General features: G+C 35.3%; 2 protein-coding genes across 8 annotated transcripts in view; one reads left to right on the top strand and one right to left on the bottom strand.

Moving 5' to 3' along the window:
• Positions 1–17,440, bottom strand: part of LOC123557343 (anoctamin-4-like) — a 77,290-nt gene extending 59,850 nt beyond the window's left edge. For 2 of the 7 annotated variants that reach the window (XR_008371019.1, XM_045348758.2), the window contains exons 1-3: positions 12,952–13,833; positions 9,000–9,455; positions 4,635–4,655 (exon numbers count right to left, since the gene is read on the bottom strand). Coding sequence is in view for 6 of the 7 variants with exons in the window: in XM_045348758.2 (XP_045204693.2) it covers positions 4,635–4,655; positions 9,000–9,416 (438 nt within the window). In the remaining variant the exon portion in view is untranslated. Of the gene's footprint in view, positions 1–4,634; positions 4,656–8,999; positions 9,456–12,951; positions 13,834–17,329 lie in introns of those variants that run through there. The other 5 variants (XM_045348762.2, XM_045348763.2, XM_045348759.2 and 2 more) reach the window with 4 other exon arrangements.
• A 38-nt stretch (positions 17,441–17,478) lies between these two features.
• The window catches only part of LOC123557342 (telomeric repeat-binding factor 2-interacting protein 1-like), a 21,175-nt gene continuing 14,348 nt past the window's right edge, over positions 17,479–24,305 (top strand). Inside the window, exon 1 of the mRNA XM_053543692.1 lies at positions 17,479–17,604. Coding sequence (XP_053399667.1) covers positions 17,485–17,604 — 120 coding nt within the window. The 5' untranslated portion in view covers positions 17,479–17,484. The remainder of the gene's footprint in view (positions 17,605–24,305) is intronic.

Raw genomic sequence — 24,305 nt, 5'->3', positions numbered from 1 at the left:
AAGCAATTAACTTGGTATAAAAGAATGGGACATCTTTCATGGAATATTTCTGCAAGAGTGATGCAACACATGTTATATCATGTGGCTAACAAAGGGGAACAACTGTCTGAAGTTTAAATCACATCCATGTAGTAATAAGTTACTAATAACTGATACCGAGCAAAAACGCATCACAACTTTAACCTGAAATTCTAAGTAAGATGTGGACATAATTAATAAAATATTAGTGTCAGAGTTTTGGACCTTGTGTCATATGATGTGACTGATGTGCATCAACAATTTATGCATTTAGTAACAACAAAGATATGCTGAAGAAGCATCAAAATTAAACTGAACTGTAAGCAAAAAGGGGCCATAATTCCTGAAATATGCATGCCAGAGTTACTAACCTTGTGTCATATGATGAAGACAATGATATGGAAGAACAATTCTAAGTCTGAAGCAACCGTCTATTCAGTAATAGCAAAGATGTAGCTCAAATGCCTCAAAATTAAGCAGAAATTCTACATAAAGAGGGGGCATAATTCATGAAATTGAGTGTGAGAGTTATACCCTTTACCCATATCAAATGGATGGTGATTTGGAACAATTATTCTTAGTTTGAGTAAAACCCATTTAGCAAAAACAGAGAATGCATTAAAACTTCAATCTGAAATTTGAAGTAAAGGGGGATAATTCATGAAATACTGATGCAAAGTTATGGCCATTATGTCATACAATGTGAGTGTTGATGATTAATAACTATCTAAAGTCTGAAGAAAATCCATCCAGTACTAACAAATATATTGTGAATGCATCAAAATTCACCTAAAATTCTGAGTAAAACGGATGCATAATTCATTAAAAATTGGTGCAAGAGTTACAGACCTTGTGTCATATGATGTGGGTGATGATGTGCAACAACTTTTTTAAGTTTGAAGCAAATCCATTCAATAATAACAGAGACACAGTGAAAGTGCATCAAAACTTTGACCAAGAACTCAGTGGACACATACGCCCTGGCGAGTTGGACAGCTCTTAATATACCTAATATAGTTGAGCTTAAAATATTGAAAAGATGTATAGACAATGCAGCACAATATCAATAACCATAAAATTTGAAAGTGCATCACACATGTTTACAAAATGCACTTCTAAGAAAATATCATTTCTATATTTTGAAGACAAAATATAAACCTCCTAATTTTCAATCTAGCAACAGGCATGAAAAAAGTGCAGCTTGCCAAAAACGAATGAGAGACAGTCATATCCTATATTCTTGCTACTGACTTAGATAATCTTTTTAATTTTTTTTAATCATTTCTCTTATATATTCTGACCAATCTTTCTTGACTCTGATTATCTCCAGTGTTTTGAGAAGAAAAGGGACATAATTATATACCGGTACAAAATTGGACAAGCCTCAGGAGTTATCTCCTGTGAACAAAACACTGGGTCTGAACACAGACTATATCCTATATTGCCAGTCCAGAATAAAGGGAAGATAAACTTACAATTCAAGAAGTTGAAATTACAGTTAAGCATAGTCCACTCATTGTTATATATCAATACATACAAAGTTACACACTTAATCTATAGACAGAAATGCAGTAAATTAAGTACAAAACAAAGGGATATAAAAATAAAACTATAATTTCAAGCTAGTGTTACGGTACTTTAACTAGCCCTATACTTCCATTCAATGCCGATGAACATGTCCTCAATAGGTGCAAAATTACTGTCCAGACAAAAACTAGAAAAAATAATGGGCTTTTTTAAAATCCAAACAGAGTAAAGGTTCTTGTTCTTGGCACTTCCTTCCTTATACTGCAACCTGTCATTTCGACTAGTTGCAAAGTAATTAAGTACCATCAAAAATTAGAAAATAAAGTATAAAAAGAACAGTATTTATAAAAGAAATATTGAAGTCTTGAAATTCTCTAGCTGTAAAAATACTGTTCAGACAAAATAGTTCAGTACAAAAAGGGAGCTCATTTGCAAATTACTCAAGATAAAGTTATTGTTCTTGAGCATGTCACTCTCTCTTGGCAGAGTTGCCTTCTGCAGTTTGAAGTTCCTATACATTGCTTTCTGCAGTTTGTAAGTTATCTTCTGGACAAAAATGTTTGAAGGAAGGATGAATGGACAAATGCAAATGGATAATAAAGCATTAATATCAACTAGATCTGGCTAGGTACATTTGTATATTACATGTGACGTTTCAAACAAAAGCTTTTTGTACATTAATTACTTACCTCATGATTTATCTATAAAAGTGTTTATATAGGTCTATAAATAAACTGTACAATAGTTTGTTCAGTGTTCCCGTTTAGAAAAGTGTAAGCTCTGAGCTCTGAACAATTTCTGATCAATAAAATTTTCATCTGTATCAAATAGATCCACTTGTGAAGCTGCCATTCAGGTATGCATTTTTGCAGCAATATTGTGTGCTTCTTCTTTCATGATGGAATAAAGAGCTTAAAAAGAATCTGATCTCAAATTTCCTTGACTGTATATTCTGTGCTTTGAAGCTTTACCAAAATTATTTTTTTCTTCCTGTGAAACATTTTAAATAATTATGACCCTGGAATATTTATACAGTAATATTTTAATTTTTTGTTATATATTAATTTTGTTTATATCACATTGGTTTATAACCAGCATTTGCGTCATTGCAAAAATGATCGTTTCACTTTTCGTAATTGCAGAGCCTACGTCATACTGTTCTAACAAAATTGAATAAAAAAATTTGTGTCGATAATTAATATTATCTCAGTATTTGTTCTCATACATATTTAATTTATTAAGACTGCTTTCATTTGATAATGATGTCACACTGTAAAACAACTTGAAAGCCGTTTGTTAGCAAACCAGCAGACTACTGAATGAATTACTTCAACTGGGTCAGAAACATTTCAATAAACAAAATATGTCAATAAAATTCTATACAGAACTTAGGCCTGCCTCTGTTTGAAGAACCACATGTTGAAAGAAGATCCTTGGTTCAAACAGTATTTTATTGATATAATTACAATTGTTACAGTTTTACAAATGTACAAACATAGAGGATCGAGTAGGAAGCTATAAGCTTTTTTAGAAACTCTCTCCCTAAAAAGAAGATCCTTGAAATGACAGACAAATAACCAATAATATGGACAATACACCTTATCCCAAAACTATGTTTGCAGTCCAAGTGTGACATATAACTTTAATATTTGCATTATTTCAGGCAAATGCAGCCACCTTCATGAAATGCTCCACTGCATGAAAAATTGAAAGAGATAAATTTAAACTAACACTTGCCGGCATTTCTAGTTATCTGCCAGACTGTGACTACAAATCAGGCTAACAGTGTTTGACACACAAGATTTTGGGAAGTTTATACTGACATACGGATGTAAAGACAGCAGCAACGCTATATGCCCCCCAGCAAAAATTACAAGTATAAACTAAATTGTAAAATGAAATAAAGAATGAAATCCTAAACATAGCTATGCCCATACAAGTATAATAACATTGAAGAATTATACTCCATCAAAAACAGCTAGTACAACCAACATTTCACAAACTAGCAAAATCTAGCACTTTAGTCAAACATGAAATAGAATAAAAGTATACGTATAATAATTATAAAGATTACATTTATAGACCCCTACCAGTTTGGAAAATACATACCAATACAGCTCCCTGTTTCCATGGATATAAATATAATGTTAAAATATATCTCCAATTCACAATAATAATCACATTCAACATAAGTTGTTGATTTAAGGAATGATATATAACAGAACCACATTTTAATACAGCAATGATGTTACATGATTGTGGTATAATTTTGTGTGGGCATAGCCCAGGTGAATTATTCTACAGAGTAAATCTAATTTGGAGTGTTAAATATATTTTTGCATAACATCAACTCGTGTAAAAAAGTAATAGGGAAGCACTATTTTTTAGCATGTATGGCCCCAAATAGTTTGGTGACGTGTTTGAAGTAAACACAGCGGGGGGTTACATGTCCTGCAGAGTAATTAAGGGGCACATAGACATCTTATAAATTATTTTGTGACATCAATGCCATGTTTTAATGAAAATAAACAAGATTTTTTTCATATTGAAATACTCCGTAAAATCCAGGCTTCTCTGTTTGAACATCTGGTACATTTCACACTGATATAACTGCTATTTCTCAAAAAAAAAATCTAAATATCTGATCTGATGAGTAAATCTTAATTGACTGCAATCTTTTATATCATCTTTATTCATTGTTTCTGGTTGAATTTTCCATTCGGCAGGTAACATATAGAGAAACACTGACTGGCTGAAGCTGATCTTGGTGGGAATTATGAGTACACATACTTCTGTGCATTGCTAAAATGTCTACAAAAGTCGCAGAAACCTAGTTTTTCGATTACAGTTAGTCTTCCCCCCTTACCCTACAACCCTAACTTTAAAAAAAACTTTCGATTTTGTCTAGCTGAGAAAAAATGATCACACAGACTATGCAAATGAAAAGAAGGTAAGTCAGCAGATGAGCACGCCATTTTTGTTAGAAGGTTATGAAAATCTGAGATCTATTTCTTTGTTAAAATCTTTTATAAAACAAAAAACTAACAGCAAAATTCAAGCAAACACATTTTTACAAAAAATGTAATTACCAAATGGGAAGGTTTGTCACCCTGAAAGGAAATTATGGCGATGGATATAAAAACTGACAGACTGAGTGAAAATTCAACAATGAATGAATGAAGGCTACAGTATTTAAAATTACTGGATTTGTTAAAGCCACATTACTTACTATTGACTTGTTACTGACCCTCCTTAGAAATATGTGAGACTGTGAGTATGATGAAATATAATATTCTGTGGTTAAATGCAGTGAATTAGAAGAAAATTACTTCCCCTCTTATCGTTCCTAGCGGACCATGGTGAGGCGTTAATTTTGCACTCTGTTTAGCATGTGTATTTTCACATCACTCGGCGCTTGAACAGTCGATCGTCAACATGTCCGACGATTTTTTATATGATATGATTTCATAATTTGTATGTGTTCCATCTTGTCAGATCTTTACTACAGTTGAAATATGTTATAATAGTTATATTGAATATATGAAAATACTTTGATAGAGACTGATTATGAATTCCTTATATACATATATGTTGTGAAATATGTTGACGTCGACAACCAAGTCGCTTACAACACATTAAACAATAATTTATTTAATTATTCTTAGTTATTATTTTAAGGTTGTAACACAATATTTTACATCAAATATTGTGATAAGGTTGTGTCCATGTGAGTATTATTTGAGGGGACTGTAGGTGACTCACTTCCAGAGACCACCTACTTATCAGACTGACCCCACATATTTTAGTAACAAACCCACTGATTGGTTTATTTTCTCCACCTATTCTTTTTAATCTAACCTCACATGAAAATTTACTAACCCCCTCCCCCCCACCACACCCCCACCCCCCGAAATATAGGGTGTCGGCACCTGACCACCACCTTTAGACCAATGAAAATGATAGCATCTTGTAAGATGTATTGAAGAAATGAAATAATGACCTCAGTAGCAGAAAACAGGTATAGACAACCAGGGTGGGGGTTGGGGGATTTGCTTTGTAGTGGTAATTTGTTTGGTTTCTTTTGAGGTGGGGGGAGGAGGTGGGGGAGTAATGCAAACTGTTGCACTATTCAAATCATCTAATCACCACAGACCTATATTCCAAGTTTCAAGATAACACTCTAAATAGCTTTTTTATTTTTATATATATTTTTTATATTTGTATTTATGTTCTGGACACAAAATATGATGGACAGATTTGACCTTCGAGCTCAATTTTTAACTCTAACCTTTCACCCACCAAACCGGTTCATGTCTTGATTCTGTGTATCATCTAATCACAACCTACCTTTTATGCCAAGTTTGAAGTCGATACCTTTCATGGTTTTTAAATTATGCTCCAGACTCAAAGTATGATGTCAGATTTGACCTTTTGAGGTCAATTTGTAACTGTAATCTTTGACATACCAATTGTATGCTCTGCATATTGTCTCATCACCATAAATCTATATATCAAGTTTAAAATCAATAAGCTCTGGGCAGGAATGATGACTGACAAACAAACAGATGCACATATGCATATGCCATCACATGATATCATCCCATTCTTCCAAAACAGGTATATAAACAAGAGCTGTCACAGGGGACAGTGCGCTCGACTATTTTGATGGTTGATAGTGATTTTTTTTTTTGATTTGGGTTTTACGGCACACCAACACAGTATAGGTTATATGGCGCCAAACAGGACTACAAATTTTGGTTTCAAAATGGGCACATCTGAGTTCAAGCTGAAGCAGTCACTGGAGTGTTTAATGACTCCAATGTCGATGAAGGTATTGGACAATAGCTTATGTTTGTGTCAAAAGAATTAAGTAATAAGAGAAATAAAGATAAAGTTATCAAAACATTAAATAAGTATAATTGTAAGCAAACAGGGGACATAATTCATAAAATATTGGTGCAAGAGTGATGCACCTTGTGTCATATGACGCGGGTGATGATGTGTAACAACTACTTTAAGTTTGAATCAAACCCATTTAGTAACAACTGAGATAGAGTGAAAGTGCACCAAAACTTTAACCTGAAATTCTAAGTAAAAAGGGGAGATAATTCATGAAATACTTGTGCTAGATTTATGGTCCTTGTGTTATATGATGTGAATGATGATGCTGAACAACTATTTTAAGTTTGAATCAAATCCTCTCTGTAATAACAGGGTTATAGTGAAAATGCATCAAAATTATCTTAAATTTCTAAGTAAAAGGGGGCATTATTCATTAAAAATTGGTACCAGAATTATGGACCTTGTGTCATATGATGTGGGTGATAAGGTGGAACAACTATTTTAAGTTTGAATCAAATCCATTTAGTAATAACTGAGACAGAGTGAAACTGCACCAAAACTTTAACGTGAAATTCTAAGTAAAAAGGGGGATAATTCATAAAATATTGGTGCAAGAGTTATGGCCCTAGTGCCATATGATGTGAGTGATGATGTTGAACAACTATTTTAAGTTTGAATAAAATAAATTTAGTAATAACAGAGATAGAGCGAAAGTGTACCAAAACTTTAACCTGAAATTCTAAGTAAAAAGGGGACATAATTCATGGAAAATTGGTTCCAGAGTTATGGACCTTGTGTCATATCATGTGGGTGATGATGTGAAACAACTGTTTTGAATTTGAATCAAATCCATTTGGTAATAACTGAGATAGAGTGAAAGTACACCAAAACTTTAACCTGAAATGCTAAGTCAAAGGGGTGATAATTCATGAAATATTGGCGCTAGAGTTATGATCCTTGTGTCATTTGATGCGGGTGATGATGAGGAATAACTACTTTAAGTTTGAAACAAATCCATCAAGTAATTACAGAGGTAAAGAGAAAGTGCATCAAAACTTTAACCAAAGTGTGTACGCCGGGTCGAGTAGGACAGCTCTCCATACTTCGTATAGTCAAGCTAAAAAAATAATAATTTCATTTTGCCATAGATCTCACTTTTTTGATTTACAGAATTATTGTTTATTTGATTGTTTTGTTGGGTTTAATATCGCTCTGAAACAATTATAGGTCGTATGGCCACTATTCCAGCTTTGATGGTGGAGGAAGACCTCGGATGCACGTTTGTGCATTATTTCATCATGGGCAGGCACCTGGATAGAATTTAACCACCAACCTTTCATAAGCCAGCTGGATGGCCTCTTCACATGAGGAATTCAAAGCCCTGAGTGAGACTCGAACCCACATAGGTGAAGGGCAAGTGATTTGACGTCAGCAACCTTAACCACTTGGCCACAGAGGCCCCAGAGAATTATTGTAAAATAGAGAACATCTTTGGGTTTAATTCCATGTTTATACTCTTACTTTCCTACAAACCTTCTGCATAAAGGCATTCACGTTAATCTATGCCATACTGTCACTGCTTTTCACTTCTGTGGACCATATCATAATTGTCTTCATATAACAGCTTGTCTTAACAAGTAACTAAAAAAACTTTCTAAATTATTACAATATATTTACATAAAACTGGCCACATTTAAGTTGCAAAGCAAACATATTGGCAGAGTAATTTTGTTGACTACTGAATGAATTAATTTTATATACAGACTGACCAATTTCCAGTGCCATGTATGGTTTCTGAAACCAGCTGCATTATAAAACCGTAAAATGATAATGAGATCCATTGGTCATTGTTATTCTATTTTTAATCTCTTATCATTATTTGCTTTTAATCTTTCTTTAAACCACAACCAAAAGAAACCACAAAAATAAATTCAGGGCACTAGACAACTTTTGGGGACAGGTACCCATACCTCAGGAAGGGGAATTTTTCGACATTTTAAGACGAAAAGAAGAAGTTTAAGCCATGTATATGTAACTGCTTTTCACACTTATTCAGTCTATCCTAACTGATACGACTATATTGCAACAGTAATCTTCCTTAGAGGCACTATATAATATTAAAAGAAAGAGTTCATATCTATTTGTGTCAGACAACCTATCATCAGGGGAATTTTCTTCTGAGAAAGGGGAAAAAAACATATTATTTTAGGAGGGGAATGGTACCCATATTCGGCCCCAAAAATGGCCAAACGAGTGCCCTGAAATTGTCTGTTAAATGAGAAATATATATTAAACCTTTTCAAGCAATGCCACAATTCTTCTGCATTGACATATATCCAAAGGTGTCTTATTCCACCAGATAACTGACACCAGTCCTGTAGGTATCCAACATTTTTTCTGGTTTTTTTTGTTTGTTAAATATGAAGTGCTCCCTAAATTTTGTAAATACATGTACTGGTGTTTGAAAGAAAGGCCTCTTGTATAACAAACTTATTGGCATTTGAACTTCTGCAAAGAATCGCCATAAAATACAAAAACGCAAAGATTTTCAACAAACAAAATATCAGATTAAAAAGTGATGATTAACTTATATCAGCACTTTATATTCTTACCCCTTTTAATGGCATCTCTAGCTTCACTTTTTCTGCCTCTTTACACATTCGTTTGAATGGACAGTGTAGCTTTTTATATACATAGCCATCGATTGTCTCTTCTTTTATAGAGAAACCCTCGACCCGCAAGGCTTTCTCAAATCGCTCCCTTAAATCTTCCTTTCTCTTCTGGGACATTTTCTTTTCCTCATCATCATAATCTTCCACAGTTTTAACCTTATGAACGAGTACATAGTCAATACGTTTTTGTTCTGGACGTAACAATGGTCCAAGCGACGAGTATCTCCGTTCAAACTTTGTAAGCTTTCTTTTCCGAGTTTTGTTTCTCCGGTGTTTGAGGCTTCCTATTGCATGCGCAGCTTTAAACTGGCCACTTACAACTGTTGCCTCATCTTTTTTCTGTTTGGACACCTCCATGGCGTCTGTTTCACTCAGTTCATCATCAAAGTCTCATCCCTGAAATTTAAAAAAAAATCTCATTTTAGATGAGGGGGAGGGACTTCTATCTTTCACCTGAAGCTACCTACATTATTCTATTATTAAACAGCATTTCAGTTTGAAGTAAAATAAATAATTCCATGTCAAAATCCATTTTTGCTGCAGTATAAAAATACACAAGGCAGTTTTTTCCTACATTTTCCAACATGAGGATTGCTAAAAACTTGCCTGGCTAACAAAATATGCGAAAATTAATAATAACTGAAACCTATCATTTTAAAATGTACCTACATAAAAGATATTTTTCTCATGCACAGTGGGTGCAAGTATTGACTTTTCATGAGAATTTACCCATATGTTCAAGAATTATTCAAAGTCAATAAGAACTAAACAGTCTGACAATTTTTCCCTTTAGAAAATTTAAGTTTGACGTCAATGACACTAATACGTCACTATGCTTTGAACTACTTTAAGTACAAAGTTTTCAAAGGGGATTTATTTTTGTTAATTGTCTGTATTCTTGAATATAAATAATTGCAATTATTAATAGTCTTTATGTTTGACACTAGTTGGCCAAACATTCTACCTTGTGCACCAAGTCCATTAAATTTTTTTTTTTTTTAAAAAACCCAATTTTTAGAATAAAATTTCTTTTATTTATCAGCATGTTTTTCAGTACAACCAGCCCTAGGTTTTATAATAATCCATCATGTCCATTTAACTTCATTTTCTTAAAGATGGTGAAAGACATTTAAACACTATGTGGCAATTTTTACTTTTTGTATATTCTATTGATAGGGAATTCTTTTAAGGGACGAAATGATCCAAGACAGGGTTAGATCCCAGTATTAAAAATGTAACTTTTATTGTTTTTTGTAAAAGCGTTTAATCCCCTCAACACTTTAAATATGAAAGTATTAGAATAACAATGTATTTCGTTCCTTTCAACATAGTTTTAAATTTACATATGCATTTGATAGATATTAGGATATCACATCAATTTACCCCCCTACAAAAAGAAAATTAGGACAGTATGTAGCTTCCAAATTTATCCATAAATTCCCTATCTTGGTTGCACAACCAACCAACCAAGATAAGCAAAGGGAGGTACAAATGTAATAATAATTTTACAAACTTGCATAAATTTCTTATACCTTTCGGCCAGATAGTTGTCAGTGCAAGTCTTTGACAAAGTATGAATATAATAGAACAGATTTTATATTCACTTCACCCTTTAAGCAAAGTGTTTATCGCACTGTCTATGAAACCGGGAATTGTGAGTTTAAGACTTCAACTAAAATTACTAACACTGAAATAAGAGTGCCATGCCAGGATGCTTTATACCTAGCATGTTACAAGACTAAGGAACTTCTGGAAATGGAGTGTCTTCTGTATCTTGCACTATCCTCCCACTAAAAAATTACTAACAGTCATCTAGAGGAGTTGTCCATATTGGCTACTGGTGGCGATTCTAGCCCTTACCCTGCTAAATTTCTATAATGAACTTGTCCATTTTTCAATTTGGACAGTACCATTAACTGTTAAAAGGGGTGCTTACCAAAAATATACTGACTGAATGGGGAACAGTGCAGATCATGATCAGACTGCATGGATGTGCAGGCTGATCATGATCTGCACTGGTCGCAAAGGCAGAATCAGTCGTGTCCAGCATGGTAATGGCTAGATAAGCTTACATTTATACACGCAGTCGCACACATCAATTTCCTATCAATGCTAAAATACCTCTCAGTCTGTCTTGTTTGTACAACCAGGATTTCAAAACAAGAGGACCATGATGGTCCTGAATCGCTCACCTCTTCCCACATGACCCAGTTTTGAGTAGGACGTCGTTTTTTCTATTATTTGACATAGAGACCTAGTTTTTGAGCTCATGTGACCCTGTTTTGAATTTTATCTAGATATCATCAAGGTGAAAATTCAGATCAATTTTCATGAAGATCCATTGAAAAATATGGCCTCTAGAGAGGTCAAAAGGTTTTAATAATTTTAGACCTACTGACCTAGTTTTTGACCGCAGTTGACCCAGTTTCAAATTTGACCTAGATATCATCAAGATGAACATTCAGACCAACTTTCATACAGATCCCATGAAAAGTATGGCCTCTAGAGAGGTCACAAGGTTTTTTTATTATTTGACCTACTGACCTAGTTTTGTAAGGCACGTGACCCAGTTTCAAACTTGACCTAGATATCATCAAGGTGAACATTCTGACCAATTTTTATGGAGATCCATTCACAAGTATGGCCTCTAGAGAGGTGACAAGGTTTTTCTATTTTTAGACCTACATGTACTGACCTTGTTTTTGACCGCACATGACCCTGTTTCGAACTTGATCTAGATATCATCAAAATAAACATTCAGACCAATTTTCATACAGATCCCATGAAAAATATGGCCTTTAGAGAGGTCACAAGGTTTTTCTATTATTTGACCTACTGACCTAAATTTTGGCGGCAAGAGACCCACTTTCGAATTTGACCTAGAGATCATCAAGATGAACATTCAGACCAACTTTCATACAGATTCCATGAAAATTATGGCCTCTAGAGAGGTCAAAAGGTTTTTCTATTATTTGACCTACTGACCTAGTTTTTGAAGGCACATGACCCACTTTCAAACTTGACCTAGATATCATCAAGGTGAACATTCTGACCAATTTTCATGAAGATCTCATGAAATATATGGCCTCTAGAGAGGTCACAAGGTTTTTCTATTTTTAGAACTACTGACCTAGGTTTTAACCGCACGTGACCCAGTTTCAGAGCTGACCTAGATATCATCAAGATGAACATTCAGACCAACTTTCATACAGATCCCATGAAAAATATGGCTTTTAGAGAGATCACAAGGTTTTTCTATTATTCGACCTACTGACCTAGTTTTAGAAGGCACGTGACCCAGTTTCAAACTTGACCTTGATATCATCAAGGTGAACGTTCTGACCAATTTTCATGAAGATCTTGTGAAATATATGGCCTCTAGAGAGGTCACAAGGTTTTTCTATTTTCAGACCTACTGACCTAGTTTTTGATGGCACGTGACCCAGTTTCAAACTTGACCTAGATATCATCAAGATGAACATTCTGACCAATTTTCATGAAGATCTTGTGAAATATATGGCCTCTAGAGAGGTCACAAGGTTTTTCTATTTTTAAAACTTCTGACCTAGTTTTTGAAGGCACGTGACCCAGTTTCGAACTTGACCTAGATATCATCAAGATGAACATTCTGACCAAATTTCATAAAGATCCCATGAAAAATGTGACCTCTAGAGTGGTCACAAGCAAAAGTTTACGGACGGATGGATGGACGCACGCATGGACGGACGGACGACGGACACCGCGCGATCACAAAAGCTCACCTTGTCACTTTGTGACAGGTGAGCTAAAAATACCCCCAGTGAATGTAACATCATCATCATCATTAAGCACCCAGTGAAAAAGAAAACAAATGTAACTGACCAGTTGCTTAAGATTTAAACAAATAAATTACCTGACCAAAATATTACCATTAATCACTTTTATTACATGAAATATCACTGAAGATGTGATCAATAAATTAATTATATCAGTATACATTACATTACAATGTCATAAATAGAGTAAGGATAATATACCAGGTCATATTGGAAAACACTCCAGATTGAACATTATAGATCAATACTCTTTACAGTATTAATAGGTACATGTATATCACTATATGATTGTAAAAACACTGTAATCTTCATCATTTGGAAATTTATAAATAAACATTAGACTGGTGCTGACACTCGAATATTCTTTAATAACAGCCAGTGCATTACAATTTTTAACATTGAGACAATGAAAAGTGTTGTAAGTACAAAAGATTAACAAGAGGGCCATAATGGCCCTATATCGCTCACCTGTTATCATTGCACTTAAGGACAAGAAGGTCAAAAAATCCAACAAAGGGAAGAAATTTAACCAAAAAGAAAAAAAAATCCTTACAAGGTACAGATATGTCAAAATACACCTAAAAATTGGAGGTTACATCATCCATGTTGTACCACAGAAAATTGGTCTCAGTTTTTCCCTACTGCCAATAATAAAAAAGTTACTAAATAAGCTATTTACAGTAACATAAAAGGGAAGTAATTAAAAAAAAATATTGTAAGTGAACAAAAGAAGGATCTGCCAAATAAAAACAAGAGCTCTGCAATGCAACTCAAATGCAGAGCAATATACACACAAAACAAAGTCATATGACCTTTGACCCCTAAGTGTGACCTTGACCTTGAAGTGAGCCATCCTAAACATGCACTCTGCATGTCATTTCGATGAGGTGAACACTTGTGTCAGGTTTCTTTGAAATCCTTCAAGGGGTTCAAGAGTTACAGAGCGGAAGGGAAATTGCTAACCAACAGACAGACGTATAAAAAGGGATTGAGATCTTATGGTGATACAAGTTGTGTGATGGTGATACAAGTTGTGTGCAAGTTTGGTTAAAATCAAATCATAAATGAAGCTGCTATTGTGCAGACAAGGTCAAAATAGCTAATTTCAGCCCTTTCAGGGGCTATAACTCTGGAACCCATTAAGGGATCTGGCTGGTTCAAGAAAAGGACCAAGATCTTATGGTGACACAACTTTTGTGCAAGTTTGATTAAATTCAAATCATAAATGAACCTGCTATTGTGCAGACAAGGTCAAAATAGCTAATTCTGGCCCTATCAGGGGCCATAACTCTGGATAATAATATGGAATCTGGCCAGTTCAAGAAAGGAACCAAGATCTTATGGTGATACAAGTTGTGTGCAAGTTTGTTTAAATTCAAATCATAAATGAAGCTGCTATTGTGCAGACAAGGTCAAAATAGCTAATTTTGGCCCTTTCAGGGGCCATAACTCTGGAACCCATTATGGGATCTGGCCAGTTCAAGAAAGGAACCAAGATCTTATGGTGACACAAGTTTTGTGCAAGTCTGATTAAATTCAAATCATAAATGAAGCTGCTACTGTGCAGACAAGTTCAAAATAGCTAATTCTGGCCCTTTCAGGGGCCATAACTCTAGAACCCATAATGGAATCTGGCCAGTTCAAGAAGTAAATAAAAACAAAATTGGTAAATTTTCTGTATAAATAAATGACTTGCATTTATCTGTATAAAAAATATTTATCCAAAATTACTGGGGAAGAGGGTGTTTTTTTGCGCATGCTCACTGTCGCCACATGAAGGCCTGACATTGGATCACTTTTCATTACTTGATCAGGAATGACTGTTGCAGCTTTTTGGGGAAAGTTTCAATATAATACTACGAAGGAAATTTTGTAAATGACAAAGTGTTCGAATTTATCATCAGTCAACCTGCTTACAGTCCCCATTTTACAAACCCCTTTCAGGGCCTCACTTCGTGTGAGTTTGCTAACTAAATATAAATTTGAATTATGTAAAGTTTTCAGCAAATATTAAGCTTTATTTTGATACCAACCATTGATTACAAATTGCAGAAATAAACAAGAGCTGTCTGATGACAGCGCGCTCGACTATTCGAAGAATTGATTGAAGAATGGGGTCAAAATATTTCCACGGATATTCAGACAAAAGAAATAAATAGATTAGACAAACAATGTTCCTGTATTACTTTGATTTCGTTAAGTCTTGCACTAAATGGCAATATATGAGCCAAGTTCAAAGTCCAAAAAGGGCCATTATTCAGTCAAAATAGTTATGTACTCTTGCCTACAGATGGAAATCATAATGATAAACAAGTGTTCAAAGTTTATAAGCCATAATTATATATGTCAAATAGTTTTGACAAAACATGGACTTGTATGAAAACAGAACCAATTTCAAAGTCCAAAAATGGCCATAATTCAGCCAAAATAGATGACAGAGTTATGTTCTCTTTCCTACAGATAGAGACTATTATACTAAACAGTCAGAGGTGTAACTGTTTTAAGTTATGTAACCTATTTCAGTTATTTTTCAAGCATTTTTTAACCTGTATAAGTTATAAAATACATGTATAAGTTAACTCAGGTAAGTTATTCAAAAAAAGTCTTTTTGCTGCTCTCACAAAGTGACCTATACAGTGAACTAAGTAGCAGTATGTGGTTAATCAAATTCTCTTTTAGTCTGATCATGACCTGATAAGCATAATGGGATGCTAAGAGTTTTATGGCTTTAAACCTTTTGCGTAAATCTTTATCAGCCTTGCGTAAAAAATTTTACTGCATAGCTGGAAAGATAAGAGTTCAAGGATTCAGGAAATAATTGCATTAGTCACATTCAATATAAGGAATTGGCACAGGAGGGCTTTGTAATATTTTATGATAACTGAAACAAGTTATGAAAATATAAGCAATAACTCAAATGGGTTATAAACTGCGATAACTTGAAACAGTTACACCCCTGACTGCTAAACAAGTGATAAAAGTTTCAAAGCCATATGTCAAACACTTTATAAAAAATATGAACTGGTACAAAAAACTTAACCAAGATTTCTAAGTCAAAAGGGGCCATAATTCAGCCAAAATCCTTGATGGAGTTATGTACTCTTGCCTATAACTGGACATGGTGATGGTAAACAGGTGTTGAAAGTTTCAAAGCTTTATCTCAAAAGACTTTGTCAAAATATGAACTGCTACGAAATATTAACCCAGATTTCTAGGTCAAAAAGGGCCATAATTCAGCCAAAATCGTTGATGGAGTTATGTGCTCTTGCCTATATCTGGACAAGGTGATGGTAAACAAGTGTTAGAAGTTTCAAAGCTTTATCTCAAAAGACTTTGTCTAAATATGAACTGGTACGAAAAACTTAACCAAGATTTCCAAGTCAAAAGGGGCCATAATTCAGCCAAAATCCCTGATGGAGTTATGTACTCTTGCCTATAACTGGCCATGATGATGGTAAACAAGTGTTGAAAGTTTCAAAGCTTTATCTCAAAAGACTTTGTCAAAATATGAACTGGTACGAAAAACTTAACCATGATTTCTAAGTCAAAGGGGCCATAATACAGCCAAAATCCTTGATGGAGTTATGTGCTCTTGCCTATAACTGGCCATGATGATGGTAAACAAGTGTTGAAAGTTTCAAAGCTTTATCTCAAAGGACTTTGTCAAAATGTGGACTGGTACGAAAAACTTAACCAAGGTGTGACGCCGACACCGACGCCAACGCCGTGGTGAGTAGGATAGCTCTACTTATTCTTCGAATAGTTGAGCTAAAAAGTTACAGGTAAAAAACCTCATTTTCTGTTTGGGTTTATCATCAGTACCAGTATATTCATTTTTCTTAACAAGGCAGTGGAACTTAGTTACTATCATATTACCGGTATAAGTTATAAAACACATAACAACTAGAGGTGCTTTTGACAAAAGCGCATGTCTTCCCACAACTGCCTAATCTACACTTTTGGAGACACAGTTAACACAAATAAATGAAAGGGCATGGCTTGCGAAAATGGTAAAATTAATTAAGATAATAACATACATGATACTTTCCAAAAGAAACAAAAGTGAATTCCGACAGCTTTATGCATAGAAATAAAATTCCGGTTCCCTAGCCTATGCATGGTTCTTTGGCTAGAGAACCGGTTCTGGACGAATAAGTTCGCTGTCTAGGGAACCGATTCCGGTTCTCTAGCCACTGCCTAGTTTTTAACCTTAGTAATTGTAAATCTTTTGTAACTGTGTACATAATGAGCTTGCTCATCTTTAAACAGTCTGTTCTGGATAAGCTCCTATAGTCATAATCAGCACTGTTTGTTGAGCTGTACAAGGCATATAGAATAGATGCAAGCTATCCGAGTGTGAATTGTCCGAAACATCCTTCAACACATTGATTCGTAGAAATCTCCGCAAATATACAGGTTATCAAATTATCTTATAATGAGACAGTGAAACCTTACCTTTTAATGATTATCTGGTATCTTATTAAAATAATAAATTTCCTATTTAAAGGAAAGAAAATGAAAAAAATAAAATGTTATTTACTTTGTATCTAGGTAAGGGAGGTAATAGGTGCTTCACAAAATATTTGTTCTTACAATTAGTCCTGGCCGAAATGGCGGTTGAAAATAAATTTAAACACTCTAAAGACCTGTTCCAAAATGCTGATGGTTCCAGCATGGTATTCTTCATGCGACCCTGTAATCAAAGACAAGAATTAAGACCGCTTATTGAGGTTATTTCTACCTTTTGATATGCAGATTTACCCGTATAGACACGACAGGTGTCATCAGCAATATTTTCGGATGTACTGATTTCGGTTGATAAAAACACTGTTTTGCTTACTACATAAGTAGAGTTAGTCACATTTGTATGGCATTATCAAACTATGAAATTTTATGAATCCAGAAACAGCAAGGTGTAAGCCAGTTAATTTATTCTTCCTCGGGGGTGTTTCAGACAAGGAAGTGTCTAGGGGTACGGATCCGTACCTCTAGAATCTGATTCTAGAGGTACGGATCCGTAGCTCTAGACACGCCTGTTAGGGGTTTTCTAGGGGTACGGACCTCCTTTTTCTGTAGATTTAGGGTTATTTATATCTTAAATTTTGTTGAAAATGAAATAACAAATAAGTCTTAACCAGTCTTCACTTAAAACTTGGATCTAATTGGTTTACAGATACCAGCGTTCACCCGATTGTTTATCTTCTCTTTCAGAACCTAAATAACCGAGGAACTCCAAATGAATACACTGTTCCGTGCCGATTAGTTTTTTGTCAAATAAACTGTTGATAACAGCTAGATTAATAATTCTATCCCTTAAATGAATTCTATTATTCAGCAAAAAAAAAATAAAATAAATAAATTAGACATAATAATATGCACCAATTTATTTTGTTATTTAACAGATATAATGATAATCGGCACGGAACTGATTGTTTAATAATCAATTAAGCGCATTAAGTAATAGAAACTGTTTGTGAAAACAGCCCATGTATCTCGATCATAACGGCTTCCAAAATGTGTGAAAAACATAAATACACTAAGCGTTGATTATCAATTAAAAATAGTTTTTTTCCCCAACATATTTAATATTATTTTGTTTAATCTTTATATCTTTTTTTCTGCCATTTTGAATCCTCGTGATTTATTTGGTGATCCTCGGTTATTTACGTTCCGAAAGAAAATGTAACAAATTGGATGAACGTTTTTATCTGTAACCATTTAGATCCAAGTTTAAGGTGAATTCTGATGAAATGTTATTTGTTTTTTTTTTCATTTTCAACAAAACTTGAAATTTAAATGACCCTGAATCTCTAGAAAAATGGAGGTCCATACCCCTAGAAAACCCCTAACAGGCTTGTCTAGAGGTACGGATCCGTACCTCTAGAATCAGATTCTAGAGGTACGGATCCGTACCCCTAGACACTTCCTACAGACAAGCTTACTGTCGCTGAGTGGCTGCTTTTTAATTTCTGACTTTTGCAGCCACCACGACGTTACAGTTTGACCGTCACAATATAAAACAAACTGTATGCGTTGGATTAGTTTGACTACGGGTGTTTATAATCAAATCTAAAAGTAAAAAGAGCATCAAGATCATTAGTCGAACTAATCTGACGTATACAGTTTGTTTTATATTGTGACGGTCAAACTGAAACGTCGCGTTTGCTGCAAAAGTCAGAAATTAAAAAGCAGTCACTCAGTGGCAGTAAGCTTGTCTACAAGATCATCAGAGAGGAGCACTGCAGTATAAATAGATAGATAGATAGATAGATAGATAGATAGATAGATCATGCAGTCATAATTAAATTGGCAAATGTTTGCAGCAAAATGTAATATAATTTTCCATAAGGGTTGGTTCATATCATAATAATAAAAAATTGTCCGGCTAGTCTGGGTCTTCTTTGAATAGTAGAGCTGTAGGGAGTATCCAAGTGACCCGTATATATCCACAAAATAGTCCTGAAAATCAGAAACTGACAATCGAGAATGGATATCTGTAACCTGAGATAGTTGAATCACAATCTTTGTGGAAAAATCAAGAAGCTTCATAAACCTTGAAACAAATTAAGGCATTTTGTGTACCGGAATATATTGCCATCTGAAATCTGTTTACTTACTGAAGTACTTTAAGCATGATCGAAAATGCACTGGTTTCTGACCAGTTTCCGATAAAAAATGAAAGTTTTCTCTATATTTATTTTTTAATACAAATTGTTTACAAAAATAATTTGCAAATCTATAAACATTAGGCTTTTCTCTTTGCAAGGATGTAAACAATACCATGCAGCCTTATCTGTGTCCCACAACGGGCTCCTAAAGGATGGTCTTAACGTTAATTGGTTAATCTACAGTACCAGTTTTCAGCAAATGGTTCCATGAGCAGCTTTAAAAACATTGATGACTGAAGTCTTTTATAATTTTGATTTAAAAAAATGTATTTTTAACCTTTACTAGTTTTTCCCGTCAATCGTACAAAGTGTGTAACTATCTTCCGTTTCGTTACGTACCAATATCATACAGCATTGTTCAACTCTTCAGGCAAGCACCTTCCACATTGTGTATCTGTCTAGCTTGACACTTAGTTTAATGTTTTAGAATCCTTAAGCTGAAAAAAAATGGTCTTCAAGTAAAGGGAGAGTAATTCTACAATGGAGTGCAAATTGAAGGCTCAGGATTTACCTCCCTTGAACTGAAAATTTTGGCGTGACCCTCCCTCTTACTGGTGTTTTTTCTTGTCAAAGATAAAATTTCATAGTTATGCCCCCCTTCGAAGAAGGAAGGGTATATTGTTTTGCAGATGTCGGTCGGTCTGTATGTAGACCAATCCGTTTCCGGATGATAACTCAAGAACGCTTGGGCCTAGAATCATGAAAGTTGATAGGGACGTTGGTCATCACCAGCAGATGACCTCTATTGATTTTGAGATCTATATGTCAAAGGTCAAGGTCACAGTGACCCTGATTAATTAGTAAAACAGTTTCCAGATGATAACTCAAGAACGCTTGGTACTAGGATCATGAAAGTTGATAGGGAGGTTGGTCATGACCAGCAGATGACCCCTATTGATTTTGAGGTCAGTATGTCAAAGGTCAAGTCACAGTGACACTGAACAGTAAAACGGTTTCCAGATGATAATGACCCCTATTGATTTTGAGATCTATATGTCAGAGGTCAAGGTCACAGTGACCCTGAATAGTAAAATGGTTTCCGGATGATAACTCAAGAACGCTTGGGCCTAGGATCATGAAAGTTGATAGGGAGGTTGGTCATGACCAGCAGATGACCCCTATTGATTTTGAGGTCAAAGGTCAAGTCACAGTGACCCTGAACAGTAAAACGGTTTCCAGATAATAATGACCCCTATTGATTTTGAGATCTGTATGTCAAAGGTCAAGGTCACAGTGACCCTGATTAGTAAAACGGTTTCCGGATGATAACTCAAGAACACTTGTGCCTAGGATCATGAAAGTTGATAGGGAGGTTGGTCATGACCAGCAGATGACCCCTATTGATTTTGAGGTCAGTATGTCAACGGTCAAGGTCACAGTGACCCTGAACAGTAAAACGGTTTCCGGATGATAACTCAAGAACGCTTGGGCCTAGGATCATGAATATTGATAGTGAGGTAGGTCATGACCAGCAGATGACCCTTATAGATTTTTAGTTCAGTGTGTCAAAGTTCAAGGTCACAGTGACCAGGAACAATAAAATGGTTTCCAGGCAATAACTCAAGAACGCTTAGGCCTATTGTCAAGAAAATTGATAGTGAGGTTGGTCATGACCAGTAGGTGACCCGTATTGATTTTAAGGTCATTAGGTCAAAGGTCAAGGTCACATTGGCCAGGAACAGTTAAATGGTTTCTGATCTTCTTGTCCAAAACAACAGGGCCTAGGGCTTTGATATTTGGTATGTAGCAAAATCTAGTGGTCCTCTACCAAGATTGTTCAGATTATTTCCCTGGGGTCAAATATGACCCCACCCCGGGGGTCACATTGTGTATATAGACTTATATAGGGAAAAACTTTGAAAAACCTCTTGTCCAAAACCACAGGTCCTAGGGCTTTGATATTTTGTATATGATATCATCTAGTGGTCCTCTACTAAGTTTGTCCAAATAATTCCCCTAGGGTTAAATATGGCCCCGCCCTGGGGGTCACATGGTTTACATAGACTTATTTAGGGAAAAACTTTGAAAATCTTCTTGTCCAAACCACAAAGACTAGGGCTTTGATATTTGTAATGTAGCATCATCTAGTGGTTCTCTACCAAGTTTGTTCAAATTATCCCTCTAGGTTTAAATATGGCCCCACCTCGGGGGTCACATGATTCATATAGACTTAAATATATAGGGAAAAACTTTGATGTCTTCATGTCTACAACCTACATCATTCAAATTTGGATCACATGTATTGTTTTAAGTGGCAATATGAACCTAGATGTGAGTTGACCTTAATCTTGACCTAGTGACCTACTTTCACATTTCTGTAGCTACAGCCTTCAAATTTGGACCACATGCATAGTTTTGTGTTCCGAAATAAAATTTGACCTTCATTTTGACCTAGTGACCTACTTTCACATTTCTCAAGCTACAGCCTTCAAGCTTTGTGTACCGAAACAAACTTTGACCTTGTTATTGACCTAGTTACCTACTTTCACATTTTTGAAGGTACAGGCTTCAAATTTGGACCACATGCATAGTTTTGTGTTTCGAAATAAAATTTGAACTTGATTTTGACCTAGTGACCTACTTTCACATTTCTCAAGCTACAGCCATCAAATTTGGACCACATGCATAGCTTTGTGTACCGAAATGAACTTTGATCTTGAGATTGACCTATTGACCTACTTTGACATTTCTGAAGCTACAGGCTCCAAATTTGGACTGCATGCATATTTTTTGTGCTGTGAACTGAAATTTGACATTGATTTTTACCTAGTATCTACTTTCACATTTCTCAAGCTACAGCCTCCAAATTTGAAGCACATGCATAGTTCTGTCTACCGAAATGAACTTTGACCTTGAAAATGATCTAGTGACCTACTTTCACACTTCTCAAGCCACAGTTTTCAAATTTGGACCACATGCACAGTGTTTTGTACCGAAATGAAATTTAACCTTGATTTTGATCTTGAGCTAGTCTTAAAATTTGGAACATTAAAATATGGCTCAGTGGTCAGAAACCAAGGTTATATTTTCACTAGTAGCAATTTTAATGGATAATCAAAGTTTTAAGATACTACTAGGAGGCCATCTGTTTTTTAGCACCAAGAGGGGAAAGTCTGGCCTTTAATCATGCAACATTGGGATTATCTCGCTCGATGCTTGCTTGTGAGCAAGCGTTCCAAAATACAGTATTCCCTTTCTAAAGAGTTACATGAAAGGAGAGATTACGAGTACATGTATTTGGATACTAGTACTTATCGGAAACTGTTCTGCAACCAGTAGTAGCTAGCAGTGTTGTGTTTTCGCATAGCAAAAATGCATGAAAATTATTTCAGTTGCGTTACTAAGATTTCTTCAAAAACTCAAATTAAAGAAAATAAAGTTTTATAAGTTACTTCTGAAAATACTGCGAAATAATGTATGTGTCGTCATATTGACCAGCCGCTTGCATTGCTGAATGACCATATCAAAAGTTTAATCTTTCTCAAGAGACTTGCATACCTAGATTTTAGTTTTCATTATTATAAGGGACGTATTATCATGTTATGACGCCGGTGTCCGTCCGTTAGCAATTTCATATCTCCTCTGTAACTCTTGAACCCCTTGAAGGATTTCGAAGAAACTTGACACAAATGTTCACCACATCAAGACGACATGCAGAGCGCATGTTCTGGATGGCTCGCTTCAAGGTCAAGGTCACACTTAGGGGTCAAAGGTCATACGACTTTGTTTTGTGTCCGCTCTGTAACTCTTTAACTGCTTGAAGGATTTTAAAGAAACTTAGCACAAATGTTCTCCACATCAAGAGGACATGCAGAGCACATTTTTCGGATGGCTCGCTTCAAGGTCAAGGTCACACTTAGGGGTCAAAGGTCATACCTGAACGGCTTGAACGATTTCGAAGAAACTTGACACAAATGTTCACCACAGAAAGACAATGTGCAGAGCGCATGTTCTGAATAGCTCGCTTCAAGGTCAAGATCACACTTAGTGGTCAAAGGCCATAATTATGACTATGTTTCGTGTTCGCTCTATAACTCTTGAACTGCTTGAAGGATTTTAAAGAAACTTGGCACAAATGTTAACCACACTGAGACGACATGCAGAGCGCATGTTTTGGATGGCTCACTTCAAGGTCAAGGTCACACTTAGGGGTCAAAGGTCATACCTTCTGGTGTATATTGCTCTGCATTGCGGTGCTGTTGTTGCATATATGTTATGATGGCAGAATTCCTAATCATTTTAATGTCTGAATTTGTTATTAAGCTCAGTGTGTATCTGATGAATCAGATGACACAATACACATTTATTTTGGCATGATCAGTTTATTTGACTGAATTGTCTTTACATAAAATGAGATTCTTGGTTTGATAGGCTCGGACTCGTGGACTGGATCAGATTGCAACATGCTTTACAATCTACAGCACTATTGACTAGTTCGAGTTAGGCTGTTTTGGTGATACAGATAGGCCATCTTGGATTGCAAAATAAAGAAGAATTCATCTGTTTATATTGAATGTTTATTATATGTCCAAAGGGACCTATTATGCTATGACGCCAGTGTCCGTCGGTCTGTCTGTCCATCCGTCTGTAAGCAATTTCGTGTCCGCTCTGTAACTCTTTAACCCCTTGAAAGATTTCAAAGAAACTTAATACAAATGTTCATCACATCGAGATGACATGCAGAGAGCATGTGTTGGATGGCTCGCTTCAATGTCAAGGTCACATTTAGGGGTCAAAGGTCATACCTTCAGGTGTATGTTGCT

The sequence above is a fragment of the Mercenaria mercenaria genome, chromosome 5 (assembly GCF_021730395.1).
Source record: "Mercenaria mercenaria strain notata chromosome 5, MADL_Memer_1, whole genome shotgun sequence".
Taxonomy (NCBI): Eukaryota; Metazoa; Mollusca; class Bivalvia; order Venerida; family Veneridae; genus Mercenaria; species Mercenaria mercenaria.
The sequence above is the reverse complement of the archived record's forward strand: the minus strand, read 5'-3'. Positions and strand labels throughout refer to the sequence as shown.